This window comes from Nicotiana tabacum, chromosome 1 (genome assembly GCF_000715075.1).
Source record: "Nicotiana tabacum cultivar K326 chromosome 1, ASM71507v2, whole genome shotgun sequence".
In the NCBI taxonomy this organism is placed as follows: Eukaryota; Viridiplantae; Streptophyta; class Magnoliopsida; order Solanales; family Solanaceae; genus Nicotiana; species Nicotiana tabacum.
Genome location: NC_134080.1, coordinates 65,312,892 through 65,333,385, shown reverse-complemented (window position 1 = coordinate 65,333,385; position 20,494 = coordinate 65,312,892). Strand labels below are relative to the sequence as shown.

The window sequence follows — 20,494 nt, the reverse complement described above, 5'->3', positions numbered from 1 at the left end:
TAAGGATTCCTGCCCGGGATGTTATTGATAGATAAGGAGCTAGTACGTGAGGTAAGTTAAGAAAAAGAAAATAACCCAAGAAAGATTACACGAAATATGGATATGAGAATAGGCCGACGAGTAGTTAGTAGTTGATTTAGGAAGAGCCTAGTCATGACTAGACAAGAAGTTACAAACAAATCAGCAGATCATGCAAGATAAATGTAGTAAACCCCAACATGGAGAATTTAGTCTTGCAGTAATGTCATTATAATAATTGAGATATATTCAAATAGGAGTCGGGGTAGTTAAAGGTACCATATAAGTGTTACGGGGATAAAAGAAAGTGCCATTGGAAAGGCAGTTAAAATATCAGTTTAGAAGCAACCCTACAAGAACAAGGGCGTGGAGGTAAGTAACTACGGATAAGTATAGGCAAGGAAGGACATAAGAAGGTCTATCGAGTATACAATGTAATAGGCTCAAACCTTTACAAGAGTCAGAGGGTCTTCCTTAAGTACTATGACGAAAGGCTAGCTAAGGAAATAAGGAAGAAGGCTTCAACCTCAGCACAACGACCTAAAGAGGAAATGGTCGTGTGACAACAGTCTCAAAACAACATTATATGCACTCCCTAAGAAATTGACACATACAGTGGCTAATGAATAAGGAGTAAAATCAGAAGTGATATTCAGGATCATATGAGTTGTATGGAATTTCAATATATGTGGGCACTAAGATAAGCTAAGTATGGACGCAACAAGGGGGCAGAAAGATCAGGAAAAGTAATAACTTACGTTTAAAGAAAGCTAAGATGGAAAAAAAGAAATTATTCGATCAATGATCTAGAGTTGGTTATGTTATGAACGCGCGTAAGGGTTCTGAGTTTTATATATACAACATATACAGCCATAGAAGATTCTGGTATACGTTAAAAGAAAGAAATGAGCTCAGGTCATATACGAAGGATTAAGTTGTTAAAGAATTGTATCATGCATATCCCATAGCGCCATGAAGGGCTAAAAGTAATAACTAATACTATGAGCCACAGATCGGAAGATAGCTTAAGTCTACATAAAGGTTGATCAGAGGAAAAAGAAAACTAAAGAGTTATATCAACTAAGTAAATCAGGAGTTCGATTATTGAATCCAGAAAATTATGGAAATAGTGATTGAGAATATAGAAGAATCACTCTTAATATTGAGGTGCAAGAGAGATAACAGAACAACCATATACTATAACGGCTCTACGATAAAGCCGGTTAGAAAATACTAGCCTCATAAGAATTTAGTATGGAACTCCCACCAGATTGTATAGGCACCAGAGGTGTAAATATTATAATAGAGATTTAAATTGTAGATGTGAATTCTACCTATATAGAAGGAAGGTCATGAAGGAGATAGAAGACATGATGCAAAACTTTAAAGTAAGTAAGGTAAAGGTAAACGACGCACGAGATACTCTGATGCAGAAGGTTGTGAATAGTCCATACTTAGGATAGAAGGCTAAAAGCGCATGGATTCAATATCCAGGAATAATAGCGGCATCGTCAGTAGCATATCCTCCAGCCTATGGTCTAGGTATCGAGAAGCCCGATTAAGAGAATAAAGAAGAGTTAGAGATGATGTGATGTCTCGCTTGATATTTCAGAAAGACATAAGGAAATCTATGATGCAACCAAGTCGAAAGGTTGCAAGTAATATAAATAGATATTTGTAGGTCGCAAGCTATTGTATGATGAAGCGACAAGGTTCTAGAAGACATGAGTAAGGATAAGAAAGGGTGAGTGAGAAGGTAATAAAAACGGATAAGTCCTTAGTATTAAGCCCATGAAAACAAGAAGAGCAGATAGTTTGTCTAAGTTATACAAAGCTCACTATAGCCTGAATGAACTCAAAGGAGTCTAAGACTAATAGCATTTGGAAGAGATGGAATGCTGTAGAATCAAGGTGTGATTATGATAGATAAAAGACAACGTTTGGGCCTTCGATTGAGTAATGGTCTGACGAAAAAAGGGATTTCATGAATTGGACATGATTAAAATAGCCACGTAAGGCGAGTCACGTTGGGATGTTATGAAATATGGTTATGGAAGTATAATATCGTATCACCTAGGTGGATTAGAAAAATCACTTCAAATATTCCATGATGCAATGTAAGCCCAAGTGACAATATATTACGTAAGAAATTTCAAGTTATCAATGGATGATTATAGATCAACATGGAGGTGAATCAACAACGGATAGGTAAAAGTTACAAAGTATGAGATGAGATTGGGCCATCAGCCTTAAGATTAACAATAATGAAGAAGCATTAAATGATTTAGCTTTATGCATATAGGATAAGCAACAAGAGTAACCTGGAGTTCGGTAGCAGACCTCAGTAACGATAAATGAAAGTAAGAATTTTGGTATAGTATGGCCTACTTAGATGTAGCAAAGCTAATGATGCCCAGAGGGACAGCTTGACATAATTTTGTATATGTTCACAAAGTAAAGCCTAGAGATTGGCTAAAAGTTGGAAGAGAAGAGAAGAGTCAGGCGCATATACAAAGTTAGAGTCGTAAAGGCTACATGATAGAAAGTAGCAACAGTTACGAGATTAAAAGGGTTCCGATTACAAGTCGTGGTGTGAGAAAAAGGCTTAAAGGGGGGAATGCCCTGGCCTTTGGGATTCATTCACAGAACAGTCTCTTAGATGGCAAGACGAGTACTAAAGTATTCGCAAGACCAATGGGTTATGATAATGATAAGAGCATCAGTCAACATTCGAGGACAAATGTTCCAAAAGGGGGAATGATGTTCCGCCCCACAATATTATGTCAATATTACGTTCCGCAACATTATATTACGATGGTGTTATGTTTCGCAGTATTAAATTACGACGATATTGCTACTGTAGTATTGTACGTTGAATTTGTCGTAAGGTAATTGACATTAGTCCAAGGAAAAAGATTATTTGGAGATTATAAGGATTATGATATTTTAAACAAATGATGAGTAAATCGTGAAGATGAGAGGGGAAGCAAGTCAAGAAAAATAAATTTTTCGTCTAAGTTTGGCATGTTGGGATAAAATACGGGCCGAGCATTAATACCCGATATTTATGGACTAGTGCCAAGCAAGGTACTACATGAACATGATAGTAAGGTATATAAGGCATGTTAAAAACAAGTAGTATTTTAAGTAAGTTGAGATAATTCTTAATTATACGGGTAATTAGTTAATTACCGAGTAACGGGACATTATCTAATTAATTGGGATATATTAGATAAGCATTAAAAAGCATGAGATGAAAGCCCCTCCTTTTAATTTAAAATGACTCATAAGTCATTACAAATAGGTGGCATAATTTAGAGATATGGGAACATGAGTCACCTTATTCTTTTAAGGAAAGAGATTCTTTTAAAGATCTTTACAATTCAATCACAATCCAAGTAACCAACGTTATTCAAATACTTTACAAATTCAAGCTTACATAGAAACCTTGCAATCCAAGAAACTTTACAATTCAAGCCCAACGTTAGTTCACTTCCCAAATAGCAACGTTGTTGATAAGTGCTTAAGGAAAAGTTTCGGCCAAGATTTTCTTTGCATAGCAATGTGATTGCTTCGAGCTTTTCGTATGACTTGTTCTATGTTTTATCACAATTGACATGTGTTAGAAGGATTGTCAAAAGAATAGGCTAAGGTATGTTAAGGCTATCCCTTCTTCCTTTTTGGCATAATCTATACGACACGAACGAAACAAGTAAATGCACAACTTCCATAAATGACTCTATTCATAGAAGTATTAGAGATGCCTATATTCTTCAATTAACATGTGTCATATTATTCTATCATTTGTTCATGGGTCTCAGAAAATATACATGTCGATTTTATAATATTAGTCAGAGGCATAATGGTCTTATGATGCTCCGAAAGATTTTATTGACGTACTTCTCATGCATTGCATTCATGTACATTTATCCATGACCAGATTGTGTCATATATGTGTGTGTGTATACACACACACACACACACACACACACACACACACACATATATATATATGGGAAAAGGTTACGGCATTATATACGCACCACTACCTGATCAGCTGGTATACGTTGATGATTTGACCACAATGGCCGAGATGATATGATGGGATGCCCTCAGAGGCTTGATGATGTTATGAACACATATACCTATGCATGGTATGACATTTATACGCATATGCATGACATTATAAAAATGAAATGATTCACAAAGTTATGCAAACGTACATGTTGAGTCTTTTACTCCATGTTTCTCTCATGTCTATTATTTATTGATTTTCATTCCTTACATACTCGATACATTATTTGTACTGACGTCCCTTTTGCATGGGGACGCTGCGTTTTATGCCCGCAGGTCCTGATAGACATGCCGAGAGCCCTCCAGGTAGGCTATCAACTTTCAGTAGAAGATGTTGGTACGCTCCATATGCTTCGAAGTTACTGGTTTTGTTAGTATGATTTAGACGTGTATTGTTTGGTATGGCGGGACTTTGTCCCGACCTTTATGAAAATTTCGTATTCTTAGAGGCTTGTAGACAGATATCATGTACGTAAAAAATTATATGGCCTTGTCGGCCTATATTCAATGTACGAGTGATTATTTTGGTCTTATAGGCTTGTCTATCTTATGTATAAGTTGGTATTACATGTTGAATTTGACTTATCTCATGACAGCCTTCAGGCTTAGTTATCTATGATAGTACGACATAAAAGAATATATTATGTTGGTACTCGGTTGAGTAGATACCGGGTGCCCGTCGTGCCCCATCGGTTTGGGTCATGACAGTTGTCCTAAGTGCCCTCCCAGTGATGACTGATGTAGTGATTGAAGGATTCTTTCTCTTAAATTGGCTCTTTTGCTTATGAAGATCCTCTGATCACACCTAATAATGCCCCGAGCTAGAGTATAATTGGCCTTGCTTCCTGGGGTTGCAATCAACTCAGTCAATAGTTGCAAGGCTATGGAATCATGCTCATAATTCTGTGTGATCTCCTCCATCCATATAGGCTCCACTCCTGAACTAACATTAAGGGTAGGACTTTCCTCATCTCTTCTGGATAAGGCGTCAGCCACTCTGTTTTTTTTCCCTTTATTGTATTGTACCTCATAATCCTACACTAGGAGTTTAGTTAGGCCCTTTTGTTGTAGTATTGTAGTGACACTCTACTCCAAGAGGTACTTCAAGCTATGGTGGTCAGTTTTAATAATGAAATGACCTCCCTGTAAGTAGTGTCTCCACCTATCTACTGCTGAAAAATCTGCCATGAACTCCTTCTCATAAGTTGATAGCGAGGTGTCTAGGGGCTAAGGCTTTGCTGAAATATGCAATGAGTCTTACTTGCATCAAAACAACCCCTATTTCTTTTGAACAAGCATCAATTTCAATGATGAAAGGATTAGATAAATCTGCTAATGCTAAGACTGGAATTTTAGTCATAGTTGTCTTTAACTCCTAAAATGCAGCTTCAGCTTCTTCATTCCATTTGAATGCATTCTTCTTTAGTAGATTGGTTAAGAGCCTGCAAATCACCCATAGAACCTCACAAACCTTCTATAGTAGCCTGTGAGTCATAAGAATTCTCTCAATGCTTTGATAGATTTTGGAGTAGGCCAATTAGTCATGGCCTCAATCTTAGAGGAATCTGTGGCCACTCCTTGCCCAATGATTACGTGGCCTAGATACTCTACCTTACTTTGACCAAAAGAGCACTTAGCCAGTTTAGCAAAGAGTTGTTCTCTTCTTAATACCTCCATAACCTTTTTGAGATGTTGCACATGCTCTCTTATGGATGCACTGTACACCAAAATATTATAAAAAAACAGTAATACAAACCTTCTCCAGTAAGCAACACACACTTGATTCATCAGACTTTCGAAAGTAGCTGTGCCATTAGTCAACCCAAAAGGCATGACTTTGAATTCATAATGCTCTAAATGAGTTTTGAATCCAGTTTTATATGTATACTCCTCTTTCATCCTTATTTGATAGTAGCCAACCCTTAGGTCAATCTTAGAGTAGACATTAGACCCACATAACTTATCCACCAAGGGAATTGGAAACTTATCTTTAATGATCATTCTATTCAATTCTCTGTAATCAATGCAAAATCTCCAGCTACCATCTTTTTTCTTTACTAACAATACTGGTGAAGAAAAAGGAGAGTGGCTAGGTTGAATTATATCATTACTAAAAACTTCATTTAATTGTTTTTCTATTTTATTTTTTTGGAAATAGTTGTATCTGTAAGGTCTAATACTCACAGGTGTTGCATCATTCTTCAGGGGAATGAAATGGTCATGACTTCTGCTTGGTGGTAAGGCTCTTGGCTCAGCAAAGACATCAAGAAATGCCTGCAAAACTTCTTGGATTTTCTCAGGTATCTCATCTTCCTCCTTAACTTTCGTGGTTGTGATTGTGAGCAAGTGTGCCCATATGGCCTTTCCTTAGGGGTTGTTTCACTACTTTTGTTGTCATACCCTGTAGTTCTGCTTGGTGGCATATCCTTTTCAGCTCTACCCTTTTTCCGTTATGTGTCACCGGTAATACTCCACAAAATCCAGCAGCACTGGATTATGACCCCTCATCCAATCACCTCCTAGAATCAAGTCATTGCCCCCAGTCTGACCAACCTAACTACATTTTCAAACTCTACCCCTTGTATTCTCCACTTAAATTTAAGACATGTGTGCCAAATTGTAATATGATTACCCTTAGCTACTGTAAATCTCATAGGTCTAGCATCATTAATTAGTCACCCTATCTTTTTGGCAGTCTCTAGATCTAAGAAGTTGTGTGTGCTACCATAATCTAACAACACAGTAATTTTGTTCTTCTTAGACTCACCTCCCAGCTTGATGGTATTGGGTACCACAGTCCCAGACAAGGCATTGAGACTTATTGCCTCATCTAGTACTTGCTCCTCCTGGAGCTCTAGGATGTCATCATCATTCACCATCTCTTCTAGTTCTTCCTCCTCGATTTCAGGTGTTGCTTCTGCTATCATGGCATTGATCTGCTTCTGCTTGCATTGATGACCTATGAAATATTTCTTCCCACACTTGTAACACAACCCTTGTACCTTCTTAGTTTCAAACAACTTATTTCCTTGAGTATTATAGGGACTGGTGGTGCCTTTGTTGGGTTGTGGTGAGTACCTTGGTGCTGTATTCTTACCCCACTATATCTTCCCTTTTTTTGTACAAGGAGTCCATTAACTTCTCCTTCTGTCTAGCCTTCTCCACAACCTTGCTAAAAGAATAGGTATGTAACATCTTAACTATTTGCCTGATTTCTTCTTTCAACCCTTCAATGAAAAATTCTAAGAAAAATTCTTCTAGAATAGTAGGGTTTCTTATCAACATCCATGCCTTCAGTTCTTCAAATTGTTCTAAGTATTCATCCACAATACCTATTTGCTGTATATTCTTGAAGGTCCCAATTAGGTTAAATTTACTGTTGGCTGCACTTGCAAAGCTGCTACAGATTTCAGCAGTGAAATCTGTCTATCTAACATTGCCTTTACTGATGTGGTAGGAGAAAAACCAAGACTCAGCTCTCCCATTCAAATGAAGAACTGCTTCCTCCAATTTTTATTGAGGGTCAGTGATATGATTGTACTGGAAGAAATGCTCACACTTCCTCAACCAAGCACAAGGATCTTCACCATTAAAGTAAGGAATCTCATATCTCGAGTGAGAATTATGGTCTTGATTACTTCCCATAGAAGTATTCCCTTGATCTATGTCACGACCCCAAATACCGGTCGTGATGGCGCCTATCACAATGCTAGGCAAACCGACAACCCTTAATTCACAAACTCGTTTATCAATATTAGGCTATTTTTCTAACATGAGCATTAAACGCAGAATCTTTATAAGTGTTACAATGACAGAAATATGCAGAAAATTCGAAATAACAAATACTACACAGCCCCAACAATCTGGTGTCACGAGTCTAGAGCCTCTAATACATAACTGAACATCTAATACATCAAGTCTAGGAAAATGCGAAATGAACTGGATAGAGAAGAGAAAACAGGGTTGCGGACGCCATGTAGCTACCTCGAAATCTCCGTCAAACACTGAATCAACAGGAAGCTCTCACTCAGCCCCTTGGGCACCTGAATCTGCATACAAGGTGCAGGGAGTAACGTGAGTGCGCCAACTCAGTAAGTAACTAAAGTAAATAAAGACTGAAGATAGTGACGAGCAGTTAAAAATATAATAACTGAAAATAACAACAGGATAATAGCTTAACTTTGTAGTTTAAAACCAGTTTCGTCACAAAATATACACTTTCAGCTTAAAGGTTAAAATCATATACTTAGCAATATTTTCCAATAGAGGCTATGTTTGAAAGAAGAGTGAAACAGTGAAATCAGCATAATTGCCTCTCGGGCAAGGAATCACTCAAAATATTGCCCCTCGGGCAGCCTCTCAGTCACTCGGGACTCATCTCTCATCACTTAGTACTCATTTTCGACACTCAGCTCATATATCCCTCATAATAACAGAAATCATAGTAACCGCTGTAGTATGCAGCCCGATCCATATATCGCTGCGACGTGCAGCCCGATCCACATATATAGTCGACTGCACTCACTAGGGGTGTGCAGACTCTAGAGGGGCTCCTACAGCCCAAACGCTATATCGTTGCGGCGTGCAGCCCGATCCAATATATGTATCGCTGCGGCGTGTAGCCCGATCCAATATAGTATCACTGCGGCGTGCAGCCCGATCCATAAAAGTACCGTTGTGGCGTGCAACCCGACCCATAGTATATACATATAACATCCTCACAATTGGGTTCTCAAACTCTCTCAATCATTAACCTTACAGCCTCTCGGTTACAATAATAGAAGGTAGGGATCTCAGCCCCAAACAATCCTCACATTTAGGAATAGAGTGATAAAACCAGCTTTAATCATTTAAACAGGTAAAGACATGACTGAGGATATGGTTTTTAACTAATAAAGTGAGGAAAAACAGTCAGAATGCCCCTAAGGGTTCTACAGGTCGGCATAAGGCCCCAAACATGGCATGCAACCCATGATACAGTATAAAAGACTGAAATACGGAGTAATATAAGATTTCCAAATCAAATACGCGGCTTAATCATCGCTATGGGACGGACCAAGTCACAATCCCTACCGGTGCACCCTCACACGCTCGTCATTGCTTTTATCAAATCAAGTAAAATACCAGGGTTTGTACCCTCAGTTCCAGATTTACAATGGTTACTTACCTCAACCCGGTAAAACTACTATTCCACGACGCCTTTGCCCCTCAAATCGGCCTCCACTCGCGTCGAATCTATCCAAAATCAGAACGATTACGTCACAATATGATAAAGGAACAAAGCCCAGGCGAAAACAAGCGAAGAATACCGAAAATTCCCAAATTAGCAAAACTCGAGCCCCGGGCCCACGTCTCGGAATCGGGTAAAATTTATATTTTCAAAATCCTCATACCCTCACGAGTCTAACCATACCAAAATTATCCCATTCCGGTACCATTTGGTCCTTCAAATCATCATTTTATATTTTTGGAAGATTCCACAACTTTTCTTCCCAAATTCCATCCCAACTCACAAATTAAATGATGAATTCAATGATAGATTCATGTATTCTATCCAAATCTGAGTTAGAATCACTTATCCCGATGAATTTCTTGAAAAACCTTCGAAAAATCGCCGAAATCCGAGCTTTCTAGGTCAAAATATTAAATAAAACCCAAAACATCATATTTATAGACTACCCCACAGATTTACACCTCCGCGGTCCGCACAAAATCGATCGCGGTCCGCACAAAACCAGTGCGGTTCGCACAAAAACGACCGCTGCCGCACAGGTTTTTCTCTGCAGTAACATGCTTTAGTATTTTGGCCATAACTTTCGCTACAGATGTCCAAATTGTGATATCTTTACCTTTCTAGAAACTAGACACTAAGGTCTACAACCTTCGATTTTGAATCATCTCACAATTCCTTGTAAATCAAAAGATATGAGCTTCCTAAGTAGGACTAGTGAAATGTTCCCCACCGCGGCCGCACCGCATTGTGCGGTCCGCACAACACCTACCAGGGCCGCACTTCATTTTGTGCGGTCTGCACAACACATACCGCGGTCACACTTCTTTTTGTGTAGACCGCGCGAGTGTGTTCCGAGGCCTGCAACCCTCTGGACCTGCTACAGCCATGATTTTCGGCCTTAAACATCCCGGAACCTACCCAGAACCTACCCGTAACTCCCGGAACTTCAAACCAATTGTACCAACACATCCCATGACATCGTTCAAACTTGTTCAAAACTTCGGAACGCTCACAACAACATCAAATCACCAATTTAACATGAGATTCAAGCCTAAGAACTCCAAGAACTCTTAAATTATGCTTTCGATCAAAAGGTCTATCAATTCTCGTCCGAATGACCTGAAATTTTTGCACACACATCCTAAATGATACAACGAAGCTATTGCAACTCTCAGAATTCCTTTCCGACCCCTATATCAAAATCTCGCCTATCAACCGGAAATCGCCAAAACATCAACTTCGCCAATTCAAGCCTAAATCTTCTCTACAACTCCAAAACTCATTCCGATTGCGCTCCTAAGTCACAAATCATCTCCCGAAGCTAACCAAACCATCGGAACTCACATCCGAGTCCTCTAACACATAAGTCAATATCCAGTTGACTTTTCCAACTTAAACCTTCTTAAAAGAGACTTAGTGTCTCATTTCTTACCAAATCCTCTCCGAACACAAACTAATCAACTTGATCACATAAAACACGGATAACAAAGCATAACGAAGCAGAAATGGGGGAAAAGGAGCGGTAACTCATGAGACGACTGGCCGGGTCGTCACATCCTCCCCAACTTAAACAAACGTTCGTCCTCGAACGAATCAAGAAACATACCTGAAGCCTCAAATAGGCGAGGATATCTGCTCCGCATCTCCCGCTCGGTCTCCCAGGTAGCCTCCTCCATGGGCCGACCTCTCCACCGCACTTTCACTGAAGCTATATCCTTTGACCTCAACTTCCGAACCTGACAACCTAAAATAGCTACTAGCTCTACATCATAGGTCAAATCATCATCTAACTGAACCGTACTGAAATCTAGAACATGAGACGGATCCCCAATATACTTCCGGAGCATAGAAACATGAAATACCGGATGCACACTCGACAAGCTGGGTGGAAAAGCAAGCTCATAAGCCACCTCCCCAATCCTTCGAAGCACCTCAAAAGGCCCAATGAACCGAGGACTCAATTTCCCTTTCTTCCCAAATCTCATAAAACCCTTCATGGATAAAACCTTCAACAGAACCTTCTCGCCAACCATGTAAGACACATCTCGAACCTTCCTATCAGCATAACTCTTTTGCCTCAACTGCGCCGTACAAAGCCTCTCCTGAATCACCTTCACCTTCTCCAAAGCATCCTATAACAAATCAGTCCCCAATAGCCTAGCCTCGCCGGGCTCGAACCAACCAACTGGAGATCTACACCGCCTCCCATACAAAGCCTCGTATGGAGCCATCTGAATACTCAACTGGTAACTGTTGTTATAGGCAAACTTTGCAAGCGGTAGAAACTCATCCCATGATCCTCCGAAATCAATAACACAAGCACACAACATGTCCTCCAATATATGAATAGTATGCTCAGACTGCCCGTCCATCTGAGGATGAAAAGTTGTGCTCAACTCTACCTGAGTACCCAACTCTCTCTGCACGGCTCTCCAAAACTGCAAAGTAAACTGAGTACCTCTATCTGAAATGATGGAAACCGGAACACCATGCAAACGAACAATCTCCTGGATATAAATCCCTGCCAACCATTCTGAAGAATAGTAGTACACACAGGAATGAAGTGCGCGAACTTGGTCAGCCTATCCACAATCACCCAAATAGCATCGAACTTCTTCAAAGTCCGTGGAAGTCCAACAACAAAGTCCATAGTGATCCTCTCCCATTTCCACTCGGGAATAACCATTTGCTGAAGTAAGCCACCCGGTCTCTGATGCTCATATTTCACCTGCTGACAATTGAGACACCGAGCCACGAATCCCATAATATCCTTCTTCATTCTTCTCCACCAATAGTGCTGCCTCAAATCCTGATACATCTTCACGGCACCCGGATGAATAGAATACCGCGAGCTATGGGCCTCCTTCATAATCAACTCCCAAATCCCGTCCACATTGAACACACAAATCCGGCCCTGCATCCTCAACACCCCATCCTCACCGATGGTCACATCTCTGGCATCATCATGCTGAACTCTGTCTCTAAGGACAAGCAAATGCGGGTTATCACACTGGTGCTCTCTGATGCGATCATATAAAGAAGACTGAGAAACCACACAAGCCAACACTCGACTGGGCTCCAAAATATCCAATCTCACAAACCGATTGGCCAAGGCCTGAACATCAACTGCAAGGGGTCTCTCCCCAACTGGAATATATGCCAAACTCCCCATACTCACTGCCTTTCGGCTCAAGGCATCGGCCACCACATTGGCCTTCCCCGGATGGTTCAATATAGTGATATCATAATCTTTAAGCAACTCCAACCATCTACGCTGCCTCAAATTAAGATCCTTTTACTTGAACAAATGCTAAAGACTACGATGATCAATGAATACCTCATAAGATACGCCATACAAGTAATGCCTCCAAATCTTCAATGCATGAACTATGGCAGCCAACTCCAAATCATGAATGGGGTAGTTCTTATCATGGGGCTTCAACTGACGAGAAGCATAAGCAATAACTCTACCCTCCTGCATCAATGCACAACCAATCCCAACTCTAGAAACATCACAATACATGGTATATGAACCTGAAGCTGATGGCAAAACCAACACTGGAGCTGTGGTCAAAGCTGTCTTGAGCTTTTGAAAGCTCTCCTCACATTCACCCGACCATACAAATGGAGCACAATTCTGAGTCAACTTGGTCAAGGGCGATGCGATAGACGAGAATCCATGAACGAACCGACGATAATAGCCTGCCAAACCCAGAAAGATACGAATCTTTGTGGCTGAGAACGGTCTAGGCCAACTCTGAACCGCCTCTATCTTCTTCGAGTCAACCTGAATACCCTCACTAGACACCACATGCCCTAAGAAAGCCACTGAACCAAGCCAAAACTCACACTTGGAGAATTTTGCATACAACTTCTCCTCCCTCAATCTCTGCAATACAACTCTCAAATGCTCCGCGTGCTCCTCCTGACTACGCGAGTACACTAGAATGTCATCAATAAAGACTATAACGAATGAATCCAGATAAGGCCAAAATACACTGTTCATCAAATGCATGAATGTTGCTGGGGAATTGGTCAGCCCGGAAGACATAACAAGAAACTCATAATGACCATATCTGGTCCTGAAAGCAGTCTTAAGAATATCTGAATCCCTGATCTTCAACTGATGATAACCCGAATGGAGATCAATCTTGGAGAACACTCTCGCTCCCTGAAGCTGGTCAAATAGATCATCAATGCGAGGCAAGGGATACTTGTTCTTAATTGTTACCTTGTTCATTTGCCAATAATCAATGCATATTCTCATTGTGCCATCCTTTTTCTTCACAAACAGAACTGGCGCACCCCAAGGTGATACACTAGGCTGAATGAACCCCTTATCTAGGAGTTCTTGAAGCCGCTCCTTCAATTCTTTCAACTCCGCTGGTGCCATACGATACGGCAGAATAAAAATAGGCTGAGTGCCCGACACCAGGTCAATACCAAAATCAATATCCCTGTTCGGTGGCATGCCCGGCAGGTCTACAGGAAACACATCGGGAAAATCCCTCACAATTGGGACAGAATCAATACTAGGAGTCTCAGCTCTGGCATCCCTCACAAACGCTAGATATGAAAAACAACCCTTCCCAACCATACGCTGGGCCTTCAAGAAAGAGATCACTCTACTAGGAACATAATTAGTCACACCACACCACTCGATCCGCGGTACACCCGGCATAGCCAGAGTGACTGTCTTAGCATGACAGTCTAGAATAACACGACATGGAGATAACAAATCCATGCCCAAAATGACATCAAAATCCACCATGCTCAATAGCAATAGATCCACTCGGGTCTCCAGACCCCCAATAGTCACCATACATGACCGGTACACGCGGTCTACGACCACAATATCGCTCACCAAGGTAGACACATGAATAGGTAAAGCAAGAAACTCCTGGGGCATACCCAAATAATGAGCAAATTATAAGGACACATAAGAAAAGGTGGAACCGGGATCAAATAATACAGATGCATCTCTGTGACAGACTGAAACAATACCTGAAATCATGGCATCTGAAGCAGCGACATCTGATCTACCTAGGATGGCATAGAAATGAGCCTGACCACCGCCTGATCTACCTCCCCCTCTGGGGCGACCCCTGGCTGCCTGCCCTCCACCCCTGGCTGGCTGGGCGGGTGGTGAAGTAACTGGAGCTGAAGTCGAGGGCACTGCCTCCTCATATGTCCAAACTCTCCGCACTCATAACAACTCCCCAGTGCTGGAAATGGGGACTGAAGGGAACCCCTAGCACCAGAATGACCAGTAGAAGGACCTGGCATGGAAGAACCCTGGACTGATGGAGCACGAGACGAGCTCTGGGCTGGTAGGGCACTGAGTGATGACTGGACCCACTGAGATCCATGATAACCATGACCCGAAGATGCCCCACGGTAATTTAGGCGAGCTGAATGGGCCTGTCTGAAAGAACGGCCTCTGCACTGCTGGAACTGACCCCTCGAAGGAGCAACTGAAACTACCAGATCCCCGAGGCCTCTTAGCCTCCCTCTCCTGTCGCTCCTGCCGGCGAACCGTCTTGATCTCACTGGCGATATCAACAACCTCCTCGAAGGTGGCACCCGTCACCCTCTCTCTAGTCATGAGAATCCGCAGATGATACGTGAGGCCATCAACAAACCTCCTGATCCGCTCCCGATCTGTGTGAACCATCCAAACTGCATGTTGGGCCAACTCAGAAAACCGCATCTCATACTGTATCACTGACATCTCCCCCTGATGCAGCTGCTCAAACTTCCTGCGCAACTCTTCTCGGCGCGACTGAGGTACATACTTCTCTAAGAAGAGAACAGAGAACTGTTACCAAGTAAGGGGCACTGCACCAACATGCCTACGCCTCCCACCAAGTGAAGGCAACTCCTGTAAACTGAAAGGTGGTAAATGCCACACCACTAGTCTCAAGAATCCACTGGCACTTATCTAGAAAATCCTGGGCATCCTCGCCCTCTGCACCACTGAATGACGGAGGCTGGAGCCTACCAAACCTCTCAAGTCGACGCTGCTCATCATCGGGCATAATTGGTACTACAAACTCCTGAACTGGTGCAACCGGCTGGGCTGGAGGTGCCCCCGGTGTCTGTAATCCCTGCACTACCTGCTCAGGTGTGCGAGCAACGGGAGTCTGGGTGCCTCCCCCTACCTGAGAAGTAGCTGCGGCCGTAGTAGCTGAAATCGCCTGTGCTAAACCGGTACATACTGATAAGATCTGAGCTAAAGCCTCCTGAAGGCCTGGAATCACGATAGGCACAGCTGGTGCCTGCATTAGTGCTACTGCAGCGTCCATAACTGGGACCTGATCGGGAACTAGGGCAGCTGGTGGATCTGCCGGTGCTGCTCTGCCCCTGCCACAGCCTCGACTGCGACCTCGGCCTCTAGTGGCCCCAACTGGTGGCACTGGGGGTTGTCCACCCCGTCCGGTAGCTCGTGTCCTCACCATCTGTGAGAGAATAGAACCACAGAAGTTTAGTACTCAGATCAACAAGTTCGCACGACAAGAATTTCAAGAATGTGAAGTTTTTCCTAAAGGTTCTGTAGCCTCTCGAGGATAAATACAGACGTCACAATACCGATCCGCGAGACTCTACTAAACCGACTCATGACTCGCGAGACCTATGTAACCTAGGCTCTGATACCAACTTGTCACGACCCCAAATACCGGTCGTGATGGCGCCTATCACATCTCTTAGAGAAGAAAGAAGTTTCCCCATGAGATTATCCAACTTCTTACCCAGATCGTCCATTTTAGAATCATTTGCTCCCATGTAATTTTGTAATTGCGATTCCAATTTCTTCATAGTTTCATCAGTGGTCTTCGATCTCGTTTCTGCTCCTGTCATTTTGAATGGGCCAGGTCGCAGCTCTGATATCAATTGTAATGGACTTGTTAGTTTGATATTAAATTGTAATCGAACAAGAATTGAAACTCAAAATGGGATTTTTTATTGATTCAATCAACAATTACAGTGGAACTGAAAGATTAAGCCCAAATGATTATGACAAACTAAAGACTAGGTCTAAACTCCATTGATGAGCTTGAGTACCTGAAAGAACAGAAATGAAAGTGAGGAAGGTTCTAGAAGAAGAGAGAAGAGAGAATTTGAAAAGATGTAGTGAGAGTGAAGTGGCAAATTACCGGATTCTAACTAACTCCTTCTCCCCATTTCGTTAGTTGTTATAATGGTTGAGAATCAACTTGGACCGTCCGATGATCTATTATGCATCTACTAATCTGGACCGTCTATCCTGTTTCTTTAGTCATCAGCTCCTAACTGTCCACGTGTCCTTTCACTTTACTAATTACACCTAATATCTACCACTATCTTCTTTATTTCTTCAGACCCGTCTACTTCTTTACTCGTCTCCTAACATATGTGCTATAAGCTATTTTTGTTAGTATCACATAGTAGTAAATTTCACCATCTCCTGGACCTCCTGATGTTATAAATTACACTGAGTTATAAAGGCATGAAAGCTCCATGAAATCCATAGGGCACTCTACTTGGTAATGTGAATATGGCAACAGGTTGTGTTGCAAAATTCTTTGCATCTACTACATAGACCTGCATGAATTATTATGCACCTTAAATTAGTATTGCCTTTCAATTGCAAAGTATCAATTTTAATAGCCTACATAAGTTTTTGGAAAGATTATATCGTTAAGATAGTATGTCTATATCACACCCCTTGGGGTGCAGTGCTTTCCTGGACCCTGAGTGAATGGGAGATGCTTTGTGCACCAGACTTCGCTATATTCGGCTATACTTATGATAACTCACTTGAGATACATTTGTACTTTCATTGTGTGTGAATGTGACAACCCAACCATCATTCTCATCAGTGCCTTGAGTTTTTGGAACAAAGGTTGCTCCACTGCAAAAAGTGCCCTTTGGGAACATATGATACTCAACTTCAACCAATTCCTCATATTCTTGAAAATGAAGTTTGGCAAGCCCTCCATATTTAGCTAATCCTTCTGATTATAATTTCAAAATATCAAATTAATAGTCATTACAACCAAAAAAGGAAGAAATTCAGAAGAGTGTGAAGTGCAAATGATAGTTACCTGATATAGAGCAAGCTTCTAAATCTACCACTTGTAGATAACCAAATTTGTTTCTTAGACCGACGAACTTTTCATTGATCATAGGGAATTCCATAGAGAACTCAGTTGTGGCAATTTTCTCCTTTACTTCTCCTGTTCTCATGTTTAGTCTCCATTCACAAACATGAACAAAGAATGGTTCTTCTGAAGATTCATTGTTGTTTTCTATGGAACTTATCTCCTTAGAACTTTTGAAACTTTGTTGTCTTGGTAATACTGATTCATGAGCTCTGCATGCCCTTACTACCACCTTTTACCGAACAAAATGGAATCACATATAAGTTATATTGGTCAATCACTCATATATAAGATGTTGAATTAAGTTTAGTTGTAAACAGAAGTAAAATTACCTCATCATTGTCTTCAAAACAATTTATTAGGTGAAGTACACAGCAGGGTTGAACCTCAAACCATTTAACAGAATTAGCATCACCATAGCGAGGCATTACTCCAATCCGCGCATATCCATCTTTGTCATACTTTATTAACCTATAAACCAGAAGATATAGCAAGATATAGTAATCAAAACGATTTCATTAGTTTGCAACATCATTAATGGAACCAGATGAACTAAAGTACTCACGAGTCTCCCCTAAAGAGTCGATTTATATCAATGGTTAATGGAAAATCCATGATCACATTGTACCTATGGATAATCAGTATTACAGAATTAGTGAAAACATTAGCTTAATTATATCATAGGTTGAAACTTTATCTAAAGCTTTGACTTGAAGGAAAAAGAAAAAGAGGATATTACTTTTTTGTAACTCCTATTTCATGGCAAAGGCTGCACCTATTGAATTTGAGATCCACTTTGTGAACCATTTTCTTGCCATCAGCTGAAAATAGGATTATGCTAATTTACAAATTGTTACCAAATTTGTACACAAGTTTAAATTCCCATTTTAAAAGTTTTTAAAAGGAAATACTGCATGTAACATGCCTGAAATAACTCCTAGCTCAAAATAAGGTTTTCTTGGATATATCCCCATTATAACAAGTTCACCACTTCCAGGGGCTTTCTGCATAAAACAAGAAGGTTAACAATGAAGGAATCCTAAATAAATTGATAAAACTGAGTTTAAGATGTTGAACAGTACTCTTACACAGACGCGCGCACACACTGACAATTTTTAAGAACTTAATTACCTTTGGATGGCTAGTGAATGGTCGATCCCAAGCTCCATCGATATTCCAATTGCCCAGAGTTTCAAGGGAACTTATGTCTATCTCTTGAGGCATATGATTTTCGGCAATAGAGTAGTATTTCTTTGAGTGCTCAAAAATATTTGTATTGCTTAGATATTTGTTTTCCATGCCAAATCTCAACTGCAACGCACGCAAAACAAACAATGCTGAGATTCTCACATCATATCGATCCACCTCATTTCTTGTTCCTAAGATACTAATAGTTATTCGAATAGTATCATACCCCATTCAAAATGTAAGCCACTAAAATGGCAGAAGAATCTCCTTCAATAGCAGGAAGAAAACCTGGTTTCTTTCTATCTTTTTCCATTTTGAAAGTGTCAGTTCGGACGTGTTTGTTATTGTAGAATATATTCCAAGTTCCTCTTCCTTTTTCTTTTGTGAAGTACAAAGCATGAAGCATTCCTTCCCCTTCAATCCAAACATGGCTTGATTTCCCAAATATAGACTTGGTCGATTTGAGTCCTCCAAACAGAGGATTTGAGCCTGCAAAGGGAGTTATTTAAGTTTACCAGAGTCTAGCAAGAACTTTCTATTTTTACAACTAAAGTCATCAAAATTTACTCCTGATGAGCATGTTATAAACTTTGATGTTCTTGTTGTTGTTGCCTCAAACGAACCAAACATTGGTCAAATTTATCAGAAGACAACAAGTAAAACCAGAATGCATGTTTAACAAATTAATAAAACAAAGTCTAATTTGTTTTCTTGCAGAGCTGTCATTTAAACTGACACCAAATGAGACAGAAAGTGAGTATGCAGTTTTCAGCTTATAGAATTTTAGATACATGGAGCAACGACCATGTAGAAATAAAACACTTTATGCATATATCGTTAATATTAATGTATTGATCACAACTTTCTTATCATGGAAAAGGAAAAAGGAAAATTAAGAGGACAGGAGGTGAAAATGTAAGAATACTTACCATTTCTTATGTAAACTCCCTCTGGAAAATCATCCGGAATTTTTCCTTCCGCTGTAGTAACTAGGACAGCTTCTCCATTCTCTTCTACTGGTGCAAAATTACTCTATAAAAATTAATTACATTAGTGAACAGAAACAAGTAGCTAATTTTCAAGAACCAACAACCAACAACAACATGCGCAGTTTAGTTCTACAAGTGAGGTCTGAAGAGGGTAGTCTTGTGAAGGTATAAAGACTGTTTATGATAGACGCTTCAAGAACTGAGTCTGGTAATTAATTAATGGACATACCTGAGAAGGGAGTAATGGCTGGTCAACAAATTCAAATACTAAGTCCACAAAGGCATCTAATAATTTGAAAGAAGTCTCCTTGATAGCTTTTGGAATGTCCGCAGCAACAATTGGAAAATGCAGCAAGTCCCTCGATAATGGCTGTTTCATCAATTCAAAACCAAGCAATATAAGATTTTCTTTTGAAGAATGATATATAGTAAAAATTTTGCACAAGGACTAGAGGGAAGTTTACGTTCAAAGCAGATGAGATTGAGACTTTCAAGTCCTGAACTTTACTTGGAATAGAAGGCCTTTGATAAGAGCAATTTACTTGAAATGTGTAACTACAAAAAGCCATATTCCTAACCCTCTCTATCACTGCCTCTTAGTAATACTGTTAAAAAAATAACTTGCCGTGTAACTTTTTGGCATAAATGAGAGGATATTTATAGTTTGAAGAAGACAGGCGTAAACAATGAGGATCCAATTCCTGGGATAAAAGCATCTTTTGGAAATGACATTTCTCAGAATTTAAAATTATCAAGTTACTGTCAAGTATTTTTTTTATTCACTATCCATTAGTGTCCGGAATTTACTAACCTGATTAATCCTGATTCGTATTGCGTACGGGCTATTAAAG

The 20,494-nt window shown here is 40.5% G+C and overlaps 1 protein-coding gene across 2 annotated transcripts; it reads right to left on the bottom strand.

The window, feature by feature from the left end:
- Positions 1–7,896: 7,896 nt before the first annotated feature.
- On the bottom strand, positions 7,897–20,265 carry LOC107824391 (carotenoid 9,10(9',10')-cleavage dioxygenase 1-like). Of its 2 annotated transcripts, XM_016651134.2 has the most exons (13): positions 20,108–20,265; positions 19,873–20,013; positions 19,584–19,686; positions 18,881–19,143; positions 18,598–18,777; positions 18,392–18,470; positions 18,206–18,287; positions 18,032–18,094; positions 17,799–17,937; positions 17,410–17,698; positions 17,123–17,319; positions 16,480–16,906; positions 16,264–16,387 (listed from the first exon to the last, which is right to left on the bottom strand). In XM_016651134.2, the coding sequence occupies exons 1-12, from the start codon at positions 20,210–20,212 to the stop codon at positions 16,802–16,804; spliced, it is 1,746 nt and encodes a 581-aa protein (XP_016506620.1). In that variant the 5' UTR covers positions 20,213–20,265; the 3' UTR covers positions 16,264–16,387; positions 16,480–16,801. The 2 variants fall into 2 exon arrangements, with proteins under 2 accessions (XP_016506621.1, XP_016506620.1); XM_016651135.2 differs by lacking the exons at positions 16,264–16,387; positions 16,480–16,906 and adding an exon at positions 7,897–8,141.
- Positions 20,266–20,494: the final 229 nt, after the last annotated feature.

What these genes read in the sequence shown, in the direction of transcription:
- LOC107824391 (XM_016651134.2), bottom strand. Translation starts at nt 20,212, where the DNA reads ATGGCTTTTTGTAGTTACACATTTCAAGTAAATTGCTCTTATCAAAGG. An exon ending in CAATCTCATCTGCTTTGAAC is followed by an intron (nt 20,014 to 20,107) that starts GTAAACTTCCCT and finishes TTGATGAAACAG; the next exon opens with CCATTATCGAGGGACTTGCT. An exon ending in CGACTCTTTAGGGGAGACTC is followed by an intron (nt 17,938 to 18,031) that starts GTGAGTACTTTA and finishes TCTGGTTTATAG; the next exon opens with GTTAATAAAGTATGACAAAG.